General features: G+C 46.1%; 2 protein-coding genes, 1 long non-coding RNA gene and 3 other non-coding genes across 7 annotated transcripts; 1 reads left to right on the top strand and 5 right to left on the bottom strand.

Moving 5' to 3' along the window:
* Positions 1–5: 5 nt before the first annotated feature.
* On the top strand, positions 6–9862 carry LOC142075129 (uncharacterized). Its single transcript, XR_012670783.1, has 3 exons — positions 6–244; positions 1163–1296; positions 9774–9862. It is a non-coding gene; the product is annotated as an uncharacterized LOC142075129 (long non-coding RNA).
* Positions 3277–7687, bottom strand: LOC142075127 (UPF0729 protein C18orf32 homolog). The gene is made up of 3 exons (XM_075136166.1): positions 7531–7687; positions 5651–5903; positions 3277–4981 (listed from the first exon to the last, which is right to left on the bottom strand). The coding sequence occupies exons 2-3, from the start codon at positions 5876–5878 to the stop codon at positions 4907–4909; spliced, it is 303 nt and encodes a 100-aa protein (XP_074992267.1). The 5' UTR covers positions 5879–5903; positions 7531–7687; the 3' UTR covers positions 3277–4906.
* On the bottom strand, positions 8037–12042 carry LOC142075126 (large ribosomal subunit protein uL22). Of its 2 annotated transcripts, none has more exons than XM_075136164.1 (7): positions 11687–12042; positions 11235–11287; positions 11108–11148; positions 9818–9952; positions 9412–9510; positions 8631–8822; positions 8037–8132 (listed from the first exon to the last, which is right to left on the bottom strand). In XM_075136164.1, exons 2-7 carry the CDS (start codon positions 11272–11274, stop codon positions 8085–8087), a joined length of 555 nt encoding a protein of 184 aa, XP_074992265.1. In that variant the 5' UTR covers positions 11275–11287; positions 11687–12042; the 3' UTR covers positions 8037–8084. The 2 variants fall into 2 exon arrangements, with proteins under 2 accessions (XP_074992265.1, XP_074992264.1); XM_075136163.1 differs by having other exon boundaries at positions 11573–11698.
* On the bottom strand, positions 8485–8554 carry LOC142075137 (small nucleolar RNA SNORD58). Its single transcript, XR_012670794.1, has one exon. It is a non-coding gene; the product is annotated as a small nucleolar RNA SNORD58 (small nucleolar RNA).
* LOC142075139 (small nucleolar RNA SNORD58) lies at positions 9027–9093 on the bottom strand. Its single transcript, XR_012670797.1, has one exon. It is a non-coding gene; the product is annotated as a small nucleolar RNA SNORD58 (small nucleolar RNA).
* On the bottom strand, positions 11388–11456 carry LOC142075138 (small nucleolar RNA SNORD58). Its single transcript, XR_012670796.1, has one exon. It is a non-coding gene; the product is annotated as a small nucleolar RNA SNORD58 (small nucleolar RNA).
* Positions 12043–19639: the final 7597 nt, after the last annotated feature.

Here is a 19639-nt window from a genome sequence, read left to right as displayed (position 1 = left end):
GGGATGGAGGGGACGCCGCCGCGGGGCACGCCGGGAAGCGTAGTCCGGCGCGGAGGGGCCCGGCCGCCTCCGCTCCGCTCCTCTGCGTGCAACGGGCTTCCGCGGGCCGGTCGTCATCCTCCGGGCGAGCCCTCCCTACGGCAAGAGGCTTCTCTCGATCACCCGCGGGGTGGTCGGGGGCACGGGCTGACTGCCTCGGCCTCATCTCCTCCGCGGCCCGCCTTTTCAGTCAGTGGGACGTGAGGTAACTCGAGCGAGTGGGACCAAGAGCCAGAGGGAGGGAGGGAGGGAGGATTTAGCAGGCACGGTCCTGCCCTCACGCTGCTTTAGTGTCTTGTTTCTACCTCTGGTAACCTCCCGTCTCCGTATCTGAGGTGGTTTTTGTGCCGTCAGTAGCTCGTTCTATAAGTACCCAATGGTTCCTTCAAAAGGGAAACCCTTTCCGATATAATTAATCCTGAGCATAATCTCCTTACCACAGTCTGTGACACTAAACATGCAGCCCGTCTCTCACACGTACCCGTAAACGGGCTGCGCGAGCAAATAGGGCGTACGCAGACAGCACAAGTGCAAAGGTGAGGTCTACCACTTCATATACATTGCCACATAAAAGCAAAAATGTTGGCATAGGGTTTGGCCTCATGTTCATACAGCGTTTGATCGGACCGCTACAGCAATAAAAATGGTGCACGGTCAACAGTTAGAGTGGCTATAAAAGAGGTGGGACTGTATGCACCAAAAAGGAATTGAAAAACAATCCTCATGCAAAATACAAGTATTGCTACATCTATCTACGTATAAATACATCTATTCACAACATTTCAAATAATTCATGTTTCAAATACAACAATGAAAGAAAGATACAGGACTATGATCTAAAAACATTGCTCAAGCAAGAGAATCACTGTGGCAAACATGGTCTTCTAGACCATTTCAGTTAAACAACTGCAATCAGGTTCACTGAAAAGCAAAAATAATGACAGCCTGCGAAACCCAAAATACAATTTGGGTCATCAAGCATGTTCTAACAATCAGAAAACTGTGCAAGGAAGTATTCTTTCATGTATTAGGCAGTTTAATGAAACAGAATTAATTCTCACGGAAGGCAGATTTAGTTAATCTAAGTGTAAGTTAAATTTCTCTTCATTTCCTTTACCTGCAGCCTCTGAAGAGACTGTTCTGTCAGCAATAACGTTCTGCATTGTACGGAAATCAGAAAGGAATGACTCCAACAATTGAACCTTAGCAGCATGCCCGACAACTCCCAGAAAGCTGGAGCGTGATCGCTACATTTGGGTAATAACAGTGTATTGTATTACTGTCATTAGATCAGCTTTGTGGATAGAATTTAACTGTGTTCTATAAACACATCTGAATAAAGATAATTTTGCACAGAATTCAGTACTAGTTTAGACATCCTTAGAGGCTGATCGTGTTCCATTTAACCTGCCAGAATTTCCTTTGCCTGCAGAATCAGGCCCATCAAAATAATTGGTAACATAAAACCTTCTCAACTTTTATTTAAGAATTTTTTGCATATACTTGCAGTTTTTTAAGGATGTATTTCAGTTAAGTTTATTTTAAGTCCTTGCCACCCAGCTACCTGTGCAAGCCAACACATGGAAGGTACCATGTCATATTTGGACCTTCCCATAAAGAAAAAATAATTTGAATTAGTTTATTTGAATGGGGTTTTTTAAAAATATTTTCAAATATTGGTTGATTTCTTGATTCTTCCTCGATAGTATTTAAAGAGAACTAGACAGCTTTAATGCTGAAGATCTTAGGACTAGATTTACAAAAGTACTTTGGTCCCTAAAGATGCCGACTCTGCAATTTTCTAAGTCTTCAGTGTAAATGAAACTGCTACTTGCTCTAGTAAATTTTGGTAATGTCCACCTGCCACCATCTTTAGGCGCCTAAGCCCTTTTGTAAATCTTGCTTTTAGTGAGTAACAACCATACGGAAATTTTCTCAGTTAAATTAAATGTCCTAGATCTATATTGTTCTTTCATGTAAGGATTTCCTTAATTTCTGTCTGCTTATTTTTCTTAAACGAGGCTTTGTGCGCTTCATTGCATCCCAGCAGATGGTCTCCTGCACCTTTGCTCAGGCTCAGGAGTTCATTTCTTTCACCTGTTTTTTAGATTATTTTTTGCTTAACTGTTCACAACACAATACGATTATTGACCTATTCTTGGAAAAGAATAGGAACAGAGGAGTTGCAACACAAATCTGCCAGGATTTCTAGTGAAGTGCCTCATTCAGGAAAGTTTTGTGATGTAGATTACTCACGTTAGTGTTTAACTGCAGCTAATAAATGTACTGAAACGCTATTCCAGAAAGCACAAACGGTGTTCTTCTACAAACAAGAAGACATACTTGCATTATCTGCCTGTTTTGCTTTTTGCAGTCTTTTCAGTAGGCCTGGTGTTTAAATACGATGCTGGCACACAGCTAGAAGCCCAGCCCAGCCTGCAGTCTAATTTACTCTACAGCTTATTTTCCATGTTACTGTCTGATGCACTTCCCTATATAATAATATCCTAAATAACTCAGAATCATTGATTATATACACTTTATGAATTGACTGCATACATTTACAAATTAAAGGAGCCCCAGTACAGCTCTTGCTCTACTTCTCGCTGTGTTCGCAGCTGTTAGAGGTGAATATATTACTCCAAAACTTCGGCCCATTTATGAGATGCCCGTATGTTAGAGCAGTGGCTAAGGTTACCTGCCCTGGGAAGGAAGCACAGCTGAAGGGACAGTCCTTTCAGCAATGCTTACAGTGTAAGAACACAGGCTCGTGTTCAGCTGCACACCTGCAACGGATCTTCATTTCTATAGCCATTCGTGCATGACCTCAGTTCCAGAGTGACTTTCTCAGGCAGTTTACTCCTTTCTCATTGCAAGGTGATTTCAGACCCTTAGAAGTTCCCAGCTTTCAGATTTAGAGCATGAACTTTGACAGTAGTGGTAGCAGAGGAATTTATTGTTTGGGGTGAAGTGGGGGTTGATTGGTTTAGAAAACCCAATCCACCACAGATTAGAAAATGTAAATTTGTAAAAGATTACATCCACCTTTTACCAGCTGAAGTTTTGCTGGATAGGGTACCATTTGTTGCAACAATATGGACGAAATATCCAAAGAATTGGAGGACAAAAACGATCCAAAACTGATGTCGCCTCTTTCCCTTGCTTCCGCTATCCAATCCCTGTCTTTTCTACTATGTGATCCACACAACAATACCTGTTGGTTTTAGGAGTGCACAGTTAGTATTGTTCTCTTTTATTGTATGAATTATACCATGCGTGCATGCTCAGAATAATAAAACCAGGTTTTAATATCACAAAGGGTAGGTACTTCACCGGTCTAGGAGAAAGCTGTATCTGCGATACATCGATCAGATGGGGGATTATGTTGCAAGGATGATGCAAAAGCTCATTAAACAGCAATACCAAATTTACTTCCTTATAGACTAGCTCATTAAGGGAGAGCACACAGTATTAGGCAACGTCTTACAAGGAGTTTTCTGTGATTCAACTCATTACAGAAGCAATGGTTGTAGCAACAAGGGCCCGATACCCAGCTGTGAACATTGCAGATCGATTCACACAAGACCTGACACAACCATGTAGCGGTAGGAAACAATACGCCTCACCAGAGGCATCCGACAGACATCAAGCAAGTCTTTGGAGTAATTAATTACCTGGTAGGAGAAAACACAGTTGCAAGAACAAGACTGGACCTCAGTGACGGATCAAGGACTGCATATATAAAAATGTATGCCTTTTTAGGCATACCTTAGGTAGGACTTTTGGAAAAATGGTAAATCCAAAATTGCTGGAATGGCTTTATTTTGATTTTTTTTCAAGAGCTCTCTGGTTTGGCAGAGAGGACAAAGCAGGACTTATCACTTCGATTCCCCACTAAGCACAGTGGCATCTAAAACGCTTCACAATTGCACTGTCGTGTTGGGATGCAAGTCAGTACCAGAATGCGTCTTCCCAGGAGGAGGCAACGCTGGACTTCGGAGTTCACTTTCTTTATCACAAAGGCCGTAGTTTTATGACCTCCTTCTGCCTGGGGCCTGTCTACAGGTGTCAAAGATTTTGTTACCACTCTAAATATTTATAGCTCAGAAGCCTAAGAACAATTGTATGAAGCAACTTATTGTTAAAGAAAATCCTGGTTTATTATAATTCAAATTACACAAGCATGTTAAAGAGACTTTAGTTGGATTTTTTTTTTAAAGACAGAACTGCACCATTTTAAACCACTCCAACAGAACATAAGCAACAATTCTCTTGCATCATGCCCCTGCTGCTCCTCTTCAGGAAAGAAAGGCACAATGTTTCAAGGAAAATAATTAAAGTATCAAATCAAGACTTTACTTTTAGTAAGCTAAGTACATTTTGCATATAGCATAACTCCTTTAGCTCATTTGACATGAAAAAATCTATATTCTTCATCATTTAACCATGACGGTTATGTTGCCACAATGCAATTCATAGTTCTTTAGCAAGGTCAAGAATAGCTATAGCTTTTAAGGTGAAAGCCTGAAGTATTGCACTAGCAGCTAGTGAAACTAAGATGCTAAGATACATTTACCTTCCAAAGCTAGATTTATTTATAAGTTATTTAACCTAGACTCTATAATCGCACCAAATAGATTATAGGTGAAAAGTAGTTGTGGTGAGGAAAATAAAGAACTTCAGTTTTCAAACATTTTAAATTAAGAAACGTGCTAGCTGCCATTTTAGTGGCAAAAGAGACCCTCTCCTGTAAGTGACAAGGGGTTTTATTCAGCTAAAATGTGCAAAGAAAAAAGTCTCAAAGTGAGAGAAGTATCAGCAGTTCATATTGGACACAAGGGAATAAAATCCTTACGAATGAATTCCTTTAATCCGTTTTCTTGTCAGAAACTTCTGTGGATCTCTTTGCAGCAATTCCATTTGCAACACCATTGCTTTCAAACTGCAAATAAAAGACAGCATCATTAATGGGATGTCAAAAAAGGACTCCACACCCAGAACAGTAACAGTTGGTGATGAAAATTACTTTTAGAAGCAAGGCCAGTGAAGATCTATGAAGAAATCTGCAGGAAGAACCGAAGTGATGGTGTCTCTTTAGATTTACACATAATTTCTGCTTCGAGGTGGCGGGGGGAGGAGTGTGGGCAGAGACAACATATACAAATCTTTGAATTTTCTTAGAAGAGATAACTAACAAATGCACAATTTACACACACTAAACATCTTCCTCCATTATGAGTGGTAGAGCTAGATGAAGAATACGTTGGTCTTTTTTTTAATTTTGCTTCATGCATCTGGTGTGATGTAGCAATTACTTGACTTCTCCCTTCTCTGAAAGAATAGCCAGTCATTAAAAAAAAAAATAATATAACTAACTAAGCTGTTTCAGAAAACAGGTGCAATTCCTATCCTTCCAAGACTTACCAGAAGCTGTCTGGGAGTAACTGCTATTTCCAGCTGGCTTAGTACTGGTCATTCGCTTTCATAAGACAATAGCCACAAAAATGTCTACAAAAACACCCAACTATTTACTCTTTCATGGTGCCCACCCTGAACTATTTCTGGGTGCTTTATCTGGCATTTCCCTGGTTAGCTACACGATTAATCTTACTTTATAAATTCCAGACTCATCCTCCTGATCTCTTTTCGTGGCTGAAGGTGCCCGTGGATTTCCAGCGCTGCCTCCTCGACCTCGTTTTGTGGCTGTCGTTTCTTCCACAGCCTTCTTGGGCCATACGCGCTTAATGAAAGGTGCGATAACGGGATAGATATACGGTTCAAGGAATTTCTTGTAGACCCAGAGGAGAACAGGAATGACAATACAAGGAATGCACACCATGGCTTCCTCTTGTTCTGTGACAAAGCTGGTGAGGGGAAAAAACCCAACAACTTAGGATGAGAGCGTTTGTCTGCCGTGAGCTAAGAAAAGTCTTAAATAATGAATAAAGATTGTAGTTGATATCCAAACATAAAAGATTCTTTAATAATAGATTAACTGTTCGTTTCAAAAATGCTGTGTGTTCCAATGTTATAAAGTCCTCAACAACAGGGGAAGACTTCTTGACATTCTAACATTCTTGACATTTTAACAAAAAAGGAGTTGAGTTTCCATTCATTCATCATTAGAAAAGCACATTCAGAAAATAAAAGGTTTTGCCTAAACCACACAAAAAACAGTTTAAGCAGTGAGCTGCATATATTAGCCCAGTTCTTACTATAATATAACAGAGTCCAAAAGGTTTGTTTTTCTTACTCCCTTTTTATTTAAGGTGAAATTAAATGGCAGGACTCCAATCAATCTAATGGCTTGCTCCCACTGAAGGGCAGGTTGGTGGGAGGCGGGGGAAGAGAATCCTAGTCAGGATTTGCGAAAAGGAGAATCACAGGAGGAATCACTTGATCCCACAGCAACAGATACAATTGGCCAAATTATTAGAAAATTAATCTTTCCCTCTCTCCCAAAACCAGGAAGAAGTCTTCAAAAACGGCAGCCTGAAGTCTGCAATGAAAACAGCAGAAAGCCAAAGCACGGGGGCAGAGGTACAACTGGGAGAGGAAGCAGTTAAGCAGGATTAGAGCTGTCCCTTTCAGTGCCGATAAGCAATATGTTAGATACACTCTGCTGCACAGCACAACTTTGCCCTTCACATTCCTCCTTTCTAGACTGCTGACATCTGAATTCCTCCATTAAGAAGCAAAACAAAAGCTTTGCAGGATGGAGAACGAAGAGACAGATGTGCACACTTCGTTTGGGATCAGAGTTTCACTTTTTTTTTTAAGCTATCCTAAAGATTTTTAGCCCCAGGCTCTGTGGAACAACAGAATATCAATCTCCAGTTGACTACTTCCAAGTGTAGTTTTGGCTACTTCAAATGTAGTTTTAGAGGACCTGCTCATCTCTGAAGTCAGAGAGGAATCTTAAATTGAGACAACAGGAATGGTGTAACTAATCAAAGCCGTTCAAAAAGACAATTCGTGTACTCTCTCCGCCAGAACTTGCTAAACACTAAATTTTCAGCCAGATGTTGTGGATTCATCCGTTAGCTACAGAACATGGCTGGAGGGAACACCCCGAGCTGTCTGACTGAGGTAACAGCAAGTGTCTGCGCAGCCACTTCGCGTCAAGATTCCGGACTGAAAAATAAGTCATACCTCTGCCAGAGGTAAAAGTAACACAAGTCCTCATACATTTAAATATCGTTCACGAGTTTCTCCTGTGATTTGGTGATGCTCTGTTGGCTGGTTAGCATGCAGTTAATTTTTAGGGAAAAAAAAAAGGGCAAACGGTCCGATTTTAATAGCAAGGTTATTTTTGTGTGATACAAGCTGTCCCTGCCTCTGTAAGCCACCATACGTTAGGGGCAGCGCAGAGAAGATGCGTAACACTGCAAATTTAAGTGCGATTGGTCTTTGTTTCCCGTGTTTAGTCGTTAATCAACTATTATTATGGAAATAGGAAAAAAAACCGCAAAAGAAAGGCCCCGCACTCACCTCAGTCGGCAGCGACTCAGCGCCGTCACCGCCTGCCGCAGCCTCCACCGCCGCACCGGAAATGGCCGCCGCGCTTCCGGCTGACGCGCGAACGCGGACTCGCCGCCAATGGGAGAAGGCGGTGTGCGCACCACGTGCCACACGCGCCGCCGGGGCCCGCCCCGCCCTCTACGCCCGCCGAGCCCCGGCCGCAACCGGGGCTCGGCGGGCGTGGAGGGGGGGCGGGCCCCGGCGGCGGGAAGAACGCACGGACCGAATTGGTTCTAGCTTATACCCAGGCAAGGACACCGGGGTGAGGGAAATAAACACCTGCATTTCTTTCAAATTCCCTGTTTTAGGGAGGAATGGCGTTCCTAAGTCATCAGCTGTCGGTTTTTGGCACCAGCGCGTGCCACCCCACAGCTCATGTGGCGTCCCCGTCACACGCCGACGGTTCAGAAAGCCCAGCAGACCCACCGGGCACCACTTACAGCAAAACCCTTGAAAAAGCAGAGAAGCGCACACCATAAATCTTAACTTTTTAATTTTATTTATGTACATCTCTCGTGTCAGATTTACTCCCGAGCCATTAGCTTTTGCTTCTTCAGCTTCTTTTGGGATATCTGAAAAACAAACACACCAATGAGAAAAGAGTGATGGTCTACACCTTCCCAAAACATCTTACAAATAAGTTTAAAAAGAGCGTCATCCTTTGAAAGAAGCCCTGAGAACTGTTAGAAATTTCTTCATCCGTTTACAAAACGTTCCACTAGTAATTCCTGCACATAACAAAGTGCCCTTAAAGTACTGCACTGCATACAGGCTGTCACCTCGGCTGAAGTCTTATTGTCACACGCACAGACGGGGAATGCTGTAACCACTCTGGGGGAGGGAAGGATAAACCATCCGTGTGACAGAAACCGCCGAGAAGCATCTTCCCAAGTTCTCAATGTTGTATTTACACTAAATATTGAGGTTGCTCAGAAATAACTTCTGATTTTTTCATGGGTATTCCAAAGGTGTCCTAAGATAGTCATCACAGCAACCCCCTGTCCGAAAAACATTAACGCGCGGATTTCTTGCCAGTGACGTTAGAGGACTAAGGGTGCAACGCTTGGTACCTTTTTCTTTTGAGCAACTTCCTCCTCTGGCTTAGGGACGATCTGCTCCTTCTCGGTGAGGATCATCTCGATGTGGCAGGGGGAGCTCATGTAGGGGTTGATCCTACCATGTGCTCTGTAGGTGCGCCGGCGCATTTTGGGAGCCTTGTTGACCTGGATGTGCTCGATGACCAGAGAATCCACATCCAGACCCTGGGAGGGGGGGAAAGAGAAAACTCCCAACTTGTTTTTCTCTTCAAATAAATAATCTCCACAGCAAGAACATGAATAACAACCCCCCCCAACATCACTGCTGGCAAATTAACAGAACTGAGTATTCACCAAGCGAGCACCAGCTGAAGTCGGAAGAACACCAACCACCTTTTTACACATCGCAATGAATTTAAACCGATGCTGATGGCTCAGAGAAAAAGAATGATTTCATGGTTGTTCCAAAGGTGTCCTAAGATAGTCATCACTGCCATCAGTTACCATGTTAAGCACTGGGTATTTTACAAAGACACAAACTGACCACAAGCCCACAGATTTTACTTTATTTTGTAGATTTTACGAGATCTAAACCACACTTACTCTAAGCAGTTGATAACCATGCACAAACTAGCTATCTGTGAAAAATGATTACTCACATTTTAACTTGAAATTCAAACAAACAGTAAACCAAAAGCCTCTACACAATTCGGTTTCACCTACAAAGCAGGCCTTATCCAGCCACTGAGTTCAGGAGCGCCGACACACAGCACGACACGAACACTTGGCATTGAATAACGTCTACGCAACCCACCTTGAGCTCAGCATTGCTCTCCGCGTTTTTCAGCATGTGCAGCAAGAACTCCGCGCTTTTCTTCGGCCAGCGTCCCTGCGTCCAGCCCCACTGCTTGGCCTGGAAGAAGAAGAGAGCTCCCTTTTTTTCCTGGTGCGACACAACTTGCCCTTTACACACCATTAACTTGCTGTTACATCCCCTTTTATTAGGGCTGCATACCAAAATAACTAAATTTGATCAATTATTTGACACTGCAAGTAGATTCAATGCTTGCTGTACTGGAATGAAGAGTAACTCTTTCCTCCCTCTTAAGTTTATATATAACATTAACAGACTATTATTCTCCACGCTATCTCAACATTTCTCTCTTCTTTAACCAGCCACAGCCAAAGCGTCCTTCCCACGCTGTCATCTCAGACCTCACCTGGGCGCATCTACCGACTCCTCCGTTGTAGCGACGGAAGGGCACGCACTGCTTCTTCAGGGTGACGTCCTTCAGGTACTTGGTGGCCTTGCGGATGTGCATGCCCTTGATGGCCTGGGCGGTCTCACGAGTGTTCTAGCAACACAAAGCACAGCAAAGTTCCTTTTAGCAGATCTTTCCAAGTGACAACAGGAGAAAAAGCGCTCCTCTCCCTTTCCTGGATCCTATTCTTTTTGCTACACACCCAGTTTACAAGAAGGACTCACACAAAAAAATAAAATTAAAGAATTAAGAATAATTAGCAATGCTTTTTTTTTTTTTTTGCTATCTATTTTCCTAACCCTTGGTATGGCTTCCATTACTGAATCTGCAGCTCTGGCATGTCTTTATTGTTTTTTACCTAATGGCTAGATCTTTCCAACCAACAAAATTAAAATTTGAGTATTTATACTTTTCATAGCTCCTCTTTGGCCACTAATCCAAAAAAGCAGGAGCCTGAAGGATAAATTCCTACTAAAATGTCAAATATGGCACCTCAGAGGAAGCAATGAGAAAACAAGCTACACAAACAAGCTACAAACAATCTAATTATCTCTGTAAGGGAATCCTGAAGGGGAGAGAAATAGGCTCACTAAGAAAAAACCCAAATAAAGTAAGACAGCTATAGTAAATGTGAAATCAAAGAGTAACTCTAATCCTTCCTGATCACAATAAAAGAGCAAACCTCTTTTCACTTGCACTACATAACACCCAGCAGAAAAGCACCGGCTCTGCTTTGGTTTTGTGGTTAACTCCAATGAGACCTGAATTCACTGCCGCACCTATACCTCCTCCAGAGAACCCCATGTCCTTATGTGCAGCCCTCACGCCAAACACTGCTTGTCTCCCCGCCTTACCTCTTAACCAGCAGCACGACCAGACGAACCCCGTGTTCTTTCCAAACAATCAAAAAGGCAGAGTAAGACCAATGAAACAAATCTCTCATCTCACACTAACCCAATTCCTCCTGCTAAATTCACTACAACTGTTTTCCTAGTCTATTTTATTATCTATGATAGCCAGGAAGCTCTTTAGGTCACACGATCTTATTTTTGACCCTGTGGATAAAAACCATTACAAGCAGCTAAAGCAAACACGGGCCATAACCCACAGTACCACCCCTAAGTAACTATGTAATGATACAGAAGAATAAAAGACATCTCCTTCAAAAAACCAAACCAAACCAAACCAAACCAAACAAAACCCCAAAACAAATGAATTTGCGTTTCCTACTGTGCACACACCGCGTACCTTGAAATGCACTCGCAGGTTGGATCCCCGAGACTTGCATGCTGCGGAGAAAAAAGACCAACTTTTGGCATTAAAACGTCAATGGCTTCGGTGAAGTCCTACGCGAATCCACGAAAAAACAACTCACATTTCGTGGGGTTCTCCGGATCCAGAGAGTAGCGCACCATTTTTGAAGCTCAACTGCAAAAAAGCAATTAAAAACAAAAACCCGTATCAAGCTTCTAACACAGACATGCAGAACCTGGACTGTTCACCTTACTGCCGACAGCGAACTAAAGGAGCCGCTCAGAAATTACGCTTTCTTTTCACAATTAAATCCAAAGGTGTCCTAAGAAAGTCATCACGGCAGCCATGGCCTCTCCCTCGGGCCTGCTTCCACCTCACACCCGCCAGCCACCCCCCCGAGCTCCGCCATCCCCATCCCCATCCCCTGCCCGTCCTCCCCCGCCCCAGCCCCGCAAATACCGAGGGCGTCCGGCGAGGCGGACCGAGCCCTCGCCCCCTCACCGCCTCCCCGGGGCGCCCTGGGCAGGATGGGCCCGGATTGGGACCGCTCGCTGACCGCCATGGCTGCCTCACCTCAGGGCGGCGGCGGGGAAGAGGAAGAGCAGGGCATGCCGGGAGGCGGGAGAGCCGCCCGCTCTCGCGAGAGCTCGGGCGGGATTTCGGTCAGGGGGCGTCGCGGAGGTGCCGCGCCGAGCGCGGGGCGAAGGACGCCGCAGGGACCGTCGACAAACGCGCGGCGGCGGGTGGGGGCGAGGGGCCGGTCAGGGCGGCGCAGCCCCGCGTGTGAGCCCGAGATGTGAAAATAAAACGTGCGTGTGCACCTGCCGACGTCCCCGCGTCTGTGTGCGGGTGTGGGGGCGCGGACACGCACCTGTGCAGGGCTCCCCGCAGCCCGAGGCCTACCACCGCAAAATGGCGCCGGGCCCGCCGCCCTGAGGGGGTGCCCCCGGCAGATCCCTCGCTGTCCGGGGAAGAGACCTCTTGTATTCAGGAAGAAAACTGACAGTGGGGCCAAGACACGATTTTGTTAACCCTCAGCCCGAGGCCAGTGGTGTTTGCAGACCAGAAATCGGTGGAGACGAGACGAAGGAGCAAGCCCAAGGGCCGCAGCTAGATGGCAGTTCAGGATGAGAATAGAGAGGAGCACATCGCTTAACAGAGGTATCCAAGACATGAGACCAGAGAGATTCATGCTAATGAATTGCAACTGGTATTTATTAGCCATTATTAAAAAAAATCAAAGACTTACTTGTTAGAAGATATTTTTTTCCATTTTAGGCTACGTTTGCAACTAGAGCTGCTTGGGAAATTTGACAAAGCAGCGGTTTGATAAAACCGAAACGTTTCCTGAAAGTGATATCCAGTTACAGCAAAAGGCTCATGGAGAAAAGTTTGACAGAGTGGAAAGAAAAGAGAAACATCCTCCTGAGCGGCCAGTAGTCTGGTGTCCAGGCACCTCCCTGGCACGAGAGAGTCCGGGTTCAGCTCTGCGTTTAGAATTGAGCAGAGCAAGAACTTACTGCCCATGTAAATGCTCTGACCAGGAGGCTATTTTTGGATCTCTTGTTTAGTGCTAAAAGCCCCCAAAGCTTTGAAGCTAGGATTTCACCCAGATGGGAAGAGGAAAATATTTGAACTACCACAAATATTTATGTGGCTGGAAACTGTAGAGCTCTAATTTCGACTGCAGCTCTCCATTCACCTGCCTTAAAAGGTGCCTTTTACTTTGCTTTCAAGGAGAAGCTTTCTGCAAAAAGTCTCCAAGTAACTTCTAATCACCAATCTCAAAGCAGGGAAACCTGCTGGGATGCGGGCAAATATTTCTTCTTTTTATATACAAAGTTCCGTGAAAAAAAGAGTGAGGAGCCCATACTCTCAAGAACACACACCAGCTTTCAGTCGCAGATGCTTATTTTGAGATACTCAAGATGTGTTTTCACCAATTAGCACTTCCATCATCGTCCGTGGGATTAGAAGCCACTCAGCACCTCAGTACACACAACCATCTCAGAACAGCGGTAATGCGAAGGAGGATCAACACCGCCAAAACACAGGCACGACAGCCTTTCTAAGCCAAGCGTTACTAGAGAAAAATAAACAGACAAGAAAAAGTATCCTCTGGGGTCTCATGACTTCGAGGAAACAATAAATACATAAAAAGAGATCTCAGCGATGACTTCCAACAGTGTTGGAAGAAGCAGAACACTTTTTAGTGTTTCAGTTCTCCTTCCTATGGAACAAGAACAGTACTATTTCCAGGAGCACTAAGTTTCCAGATGCAATAGATCAAAACTACCAAAAGCTGAGGTCCTCAAGCACATCCATGGCCTTCCCCACCGTATTGTGGGAATCTCCTCTCACAGCCCTCCCTCCTCCTTCGTCGGTTCTGCCCTCCCCTCCGCACCTGCCTCCGTGTAGAAAACCAGTGCTGGTGGAGGAAACCAGCCTCTCCATGGGAAGCACCTTTACACGCAGCTTCTGCTTAGCAGCAGAGCACAGAAGCAAGAAGACATTCAGAGAAAGCTGGAAGGGAGATGTGAAGCTTTAGTTGACACATGGTGGGAATTATCACATGGTCATTGTGTTATCAAATCCAAAACAAACAGGGCATGTTTTCTGTTACTTACGTTTTCTGTTTCCCCGACATGTGGAACTGTTTATGATCAGCTGCTGAGGGCTTGCAGTGGTGGAGGTGTAGAGGTAGGAGCTTCTGCGGATGGTGTCAGGAAATGAGATGCATGTTTTCGTCTTTGTTGGGAGGTTAACAACTGCTCTCAGAGGCAGCCTAGCACATATCTGGTGCTGAGATCAGGGCTGAGGCAGCTGAGCATGTGCCCTTGTTGAGATTTACCCAGATTATTCCCCCAGTGCACCAGCTGCCTTGGATATTTAGCTTCAGTGAGCTGACTCAAACAGAGCTTTTGCATCCTAAGCAGAAAATTTAGGCATGCAAGTCCAAAATCATGTTCCTGAAAACTCCTGCATAGGTGGCAGCTGCCTCCTAATCCTGGAATCTCAACTCCATAGGATTTTACCTTAAACTGCCCTGGTGCCACCCCTCTTAGCTCCCCTGTCCATACCACCGAGCCCTGGTGATTATGCTGTGCACGCCCAGGAAGACCTCACTCTCAGCAGGCACTGAAAGCAAAGATCCAACTGTGTTCAGACCTGAACCCTTCCTCTACTTTGTGCTCCGGAAGCTGCTGCTGGTAGCATCCTCCCATGAAGGGCTTATCACAAGGGCAGCAAAGGTAGAAACCTGCAGAAAGTGATAGTGCCCATCTTAACCCACCGGTGTGGTGGCCACAGCACACTCCCAGGACATGGGAGACCCACTTTCAATTTTTTTCCCTTGAGAAGCTTCAAAGCCGCATCCTAACCAGAAGGCCAGAGGCTATTCTGTGGCAAAGATGTTCCCACCCTTCCTGCTGCAGGTTTTCTGCCCAGCAGCCTGTGGGTTGGGTTCACACCTCTCCTCTGGACCTGCTTCTGGGGCTGAAAGGGGACTGCACCCCTTAACCTGCCGTGAAACAGCCTAGCAGGCAGCGGGGAGGGTACAGGTACAGGAATGTTGTTATCATCTAAGACCTTTTGTGGATTTAGCTGTGAATAAACAAGCGGCCTTATCAGTTCTACTGGAATTACCAAGCCAAATGTCATCCTAAGTGACAATCAGTCAACGCCCTTGATAGCCACCATCCCTCCTGGCCAGAGGGAGAGGTGAGCTCCGAGACTGGCCAGGGCCGTGGTTTCACGGCAGGACTGGAGCCAAAGGCACGGCTGCTCAGTGCCAAAAAAAGAGCTCACTTCCAGCTGTAGGACCCCCCTGCTCACCTGCCAGCAGCTCTGCTGGCGTTCAACCGCTGCCACAGCAGATGTGACAGAAGCAAACCTGTGCCTGTCCTCAGCCAGCTGGTTCAGAGGCCAAGGCATTACTTTTAGCTCCTACACTCGCAGCTCGAGTGCCTGGCTGTCGGCTCAGGCACACATCTGCCTCTGCCACCCCTCCTGAGGGTGGTAATTTCTGACAGAGGGGCAGGTGGAGCAACGGGAGGGTCCGTGCTAAAATCCCTGTGACAGATAGATCCATTGGGGCTGACTGGCCAAGCTTAACTCTGGCTCTCTAAAACACACCGCGTGTCCGCCGCGCAATGGGAGGGGGTTCTGACCTGTTCTTTGCACAGGAATGGAAGCCAATTCCTCAGACTTTTTTGGCATTTATCTTACAGACCCAGTTTTTGCAGCCCAAGGGTTATGTGGGCATATTAACTGTCATTCACAAAATTACATACAAATGGGTTGCTTGTCCTAATACTTAAGCAGAAAATCTTGAAGACAAAGGCACCCAATATTCATTTTAAATTGAAACCAGCTTAAATGCTGGAGCTGGAAACACTGAAAGCTTTCCAGCCTTCAGACAGCTGCCACACCTTCTTTCCCTGAACCCCTCTCTCCTGACCAGCCTACGGACTCCCTCTGTGCTCCTCCTCCCAAATGCCTGGCTCCTCCAGAGGCACAGCTCGCTCCCGCGTTTGCCTTTTCCTCCCACCATCAGCAAAACAGTGGCATTTGGACGCCTGGTAGGTGAGTTCTCCAGCTAAGCCACTCTCCACAACCGTGTCCTAAAATCTACTGACCCAAGCAGGGAGTCCCAGGAGCAAGATCTGTGGGGTAGAAACGGAGGAAACGCAGAAGATGGACTGACCATCGTCGGCAGGAGAAGACACTATAGGAGTTTTGCTCTGCATCAGTAATTCTGTCTCGGTCACTTGAAGAGCTCAATTACGTTATATATTCCTGCCTGTGATTTTTAAGAAGAGATGCTTCCACAGGGGGGCAAAAGTTCCTTACTTAAGCAGATATATATAAAAAAAATACAGATATTTATGTATATATATGTATGCGTATATATAGGTACGTACATGTACATATATAAATCATCGTAAGTGTATCACCTAAAACCTGTGAACAACTGGAATGCTTTTGATTCCCTGTGATTCCTCCTAAAACCCAGGCAATTCTTTACAAGAAGAGGTTAGCTACACAGTCTATTTATTTCTGTTGTGTATACGCTGTACCCAGTCCAGGGGTGAGGAAACGGCCAAGGGATCTCGGTGTCGTGACAGCTGAGTATCTGTCCTTTCCGTCACCACTGCTGAAGCGTGACGCAGCAGGTACAGCACCTTCCCTACGCTGCTGGTGACCAGCCAGCCAGGAGCGTAGTCAAAACAAAAAAACCACAGCAATCAGTGATATTGTCTTAATACTTAACATTTTTTGGCATATTGTCCTAAGCAGTGGGTTCATCCACCCCCTGCACGCCCAGCTGGAAGGGAATCACCGGTAAAATAAATTTCCTATGTGAGTAAATAACCTTGTAGATGAAGTTTGTGTTTATTCAGTGTATTTCTTGCCAGCAAACCATTTACGCAGGTTGTGCAGGTCTATGACTGCTCGTTCATGGCTTTAATTGCCAGAAATGAACCAGCCAATCGCCTTGATGAGTAAGGCAGTAAATAAAGACATCATGTCAGTGCCTGATCATAAACACAATTTGGGTAAACTAAATTCTGGGCTTATGTTTGCTCTAACCTGTGTAGCTCATAACCGAGAAGTACTGCTTTAAATGTGCTTTTGGTTAATGAAACCAAAAAATATCCCTGGAATCGGGGATATTGCCCACAATTTGCGTCCACAATTTAGGCACAAATTAAAATATGGGAAATTCAGTTTAAACACAAGAGAAACACTTTTTTTACTGTGAGGATGATTGAACCCTGGAACAGCTGGTCCAGAGAGGTTGTGGAGTCTCTATCCTTAGAAGTATTAAAAAAACAGCTGGACAATGAACTAGCTCTGGCTGACCCTGCTTTGAGCTGCAGAGGGTTGCTCCAGACGATCTCCACCAGCCCCTTCCAACCCCAGCTCTTCTTGATCTGTGAATCCTGTCAATGTTTCTAAAGCTGAGTGTGCCCTGTACTATGAAACAGCCTCAAACTCCATCCATTTGTCGCATTGCATCTCCTAACCAAAATGGATCAAAGAAGCCTCCTCCTCTCCTTTGTTATTACCTGCTCTATCTTTCTGCGGCTGCCTTGTTCAAGAGCACCTCTGGATCAGCTGATAAACCACCATCAAACCTGTTCTTCTCTTCCAGGGGCTTCTCCACCTCCCTGCTGGCAGGCACAGCACGGAGGGACCTGGGGCAGGAACGGTCCTTGCCGGCAGGACCGGTCTTTGTCACCCCTGCAGCCCTCTCTGTTCTGAACCAAGGCAGAGATCTGCTCAGAGCCTGGAAAACGAGGTTGGATGATGCCTATGAACACAACCTCTGCAAAAGTTTCAGCCAGCAGACAGGGTTCTGTCCATGGCATGGCAAGAAGCTACAGCCCTGAACATCTACTCTCTTCCAAACCTAATGTCTGTAGCAACCCTTCCAGCATCTTCATTTATCACCCCAGTGTGTGGTTTCTGTGTTCATTCCTTTCTATTCTTATTGTCAGAGATTTTCCCCAAGTTTCTGCTCTCTCCTGCTCTGACAATTGCAACATCTTCCTCTCCACGAGACGCAGACTTCCCCACTTTGATCCCAAATGTCACCTCTGAGGTCATCCCTCCCTCCTGGCTCGCTCCTTCCCTCCCTCTTCCAACCACCCAGCTACCTCCCCCTTTGCTATTGCAACGACTCTGGCACAAGCCCCCTCTTTCAAAGCTTTCCCTATCTGTCCACGCTTACTAATCCTCTCTAGCTGAGTCGCCCTCCCCCTCTCCAACCTCTCCTCTCCGCTCCGCATGGTCTTTTCCGGCATGCATGGCCCAGTCACATGCCGGTGCTCAGGAAGGTCATATGATGGGCAGGGACCACCGGGCAAGGCTGTGGCAGGCATCTGCTGAACGCAGGGCCCCGCTAGGTAGCACACCTCTGGCTCCCACCCCATCCCATGGCCATCAGCCACCCCGTGACTCAGTCAGGTGCTGGACCTGCAGCGTGCGGGGACGCGACGCCGACTGCACGGGAGGCAGAGGCCGTGGAGTTGCATTGCAAATGCAAGGCAGGAGCGTTCCGTGCGGGGAGGTGGTTAGCGGGACGAGTCCTGCACCCACACCCAGACTGGGCAGGTCTGCTGCCACTGCTCCCCTGTCCTGCCTGCCCGGCAGGTCTCTGCTCACACCTCCTACATCGTGCTCTGCTTGGAAAATATCACCCTTGCTCTGCGAAGCGTATCATAGAATCATAGAATAGAATCACAGAACGGATTGGGTTGGAAGGGACCTATAAAAGGTCCAACCCCCCTGCCGTGGGCAGGGACATCTTCAACCAGATCAGGTTGCTCAGAGCCCCGTCCAACCTGACCTTGAATGTGTCCAGGCATGGGGCATCTACCACCTCTCTGGGCAACCTGTGCCAGGGTTTCACCACCCTCATTGTAAAACATTTCTTCCTTCTGTCTAGTCTGAATCTCCCCTCTTTTAGTTTAAAACCATTCCCCCTTGTCCTGTCGCTACAGGCCCTACTAAAAAGTCCGTCCCCATCTTTCTTCTAAGCCCCCTTTAAGTACTGAAAGGCTACAATAAGGTCTCCCCGGAGCCTTCTCTTCTCCAGGCTGAACAACCCCGACTCTCTCAGCCTGTCCTCATAGCAGAGGTGTTCCATCCCCCTGATCATTTTTGATCCCTCCTCTGGACCCGCTCCAACAGGTCCATGTCCTTCTGGACGAAGCACTGCAGGGGGGGTCTCACCAGAGCAGAGCAGAGGGGCAGAATCACCTCCCTCAACGTGCTGGCCACGCTGCTTTGGATGCAGCCCAGGATATAACTGACCTGTACAGAAAAGCCCTCTTGTTTTTCCTGTGCCCTGACCTTAGTCTGTCCTTGGACTGGGAGTTCCTGGGATGAATATCAGCAATGTCTCTACATCACAGGCAGGAACACAAGTACAAAGTACTAAGAAATGCCCCAAGCTTTTCTTAATTAATTACAGAGCCACTGACTCTTCCTAATAAGATCCACGCACTCAACAAACACAATAAATGGGAGAAGTTAGGCAATTAGGAATAAATGGCCAGAGGGTGAAGCAGAGTCCAGTGGGGGACCAGCATCCTCAGGGACATCTCATTCTTTCCCATCTTCATATTGCACGCGCTGCAAACGGATGTGATTGATGTCCTTTTCATTGCGACACCAAGGAATGAGACTGGATTCAGGAATGGGATAACGGATGGGTTCTCAAAGTAAAATGTGCAAGCTGGTGAAAAATGAAATGAATAATATTGTCGGTATAAGTAAAACCAATATCTAAGGAGAGCAGGAGACGCCACGTATCTCCAAGGATGGCTCGAGGCTTTTCCCCATCTCAGGCAGATCTCAGTGCTATGCCCTGCTCAGATTTGAGAAGGCAAAAGATTCAAAGAAAGGGTAAATGAAAAACAGGGTGCTGGGGAACAAATGATACCGACCTTGATGATACACAGCACCGTCTTGGGTTGCTTATTTCTGTGCCCCAAACTGTCACGCTTTTTCTGAAAA

Source organism: Calonectris borealis, chromosome W (assembly GCF_964195595.1).
Source record: "Calonectris borealis chromosome W, bCalBor7.hap1.2, whole genome shotgun sequence".
Taxonomy (NCBI): domain Eukaryota; kingdom Metazoa; phylum Chordata; class Aves; order Procellariiformes; family Procellariidae; genus Calonectris; species Calonectris borealis.
This window is presented reverse-complemented; position numbering and strand designations above follow the sequence as displayed.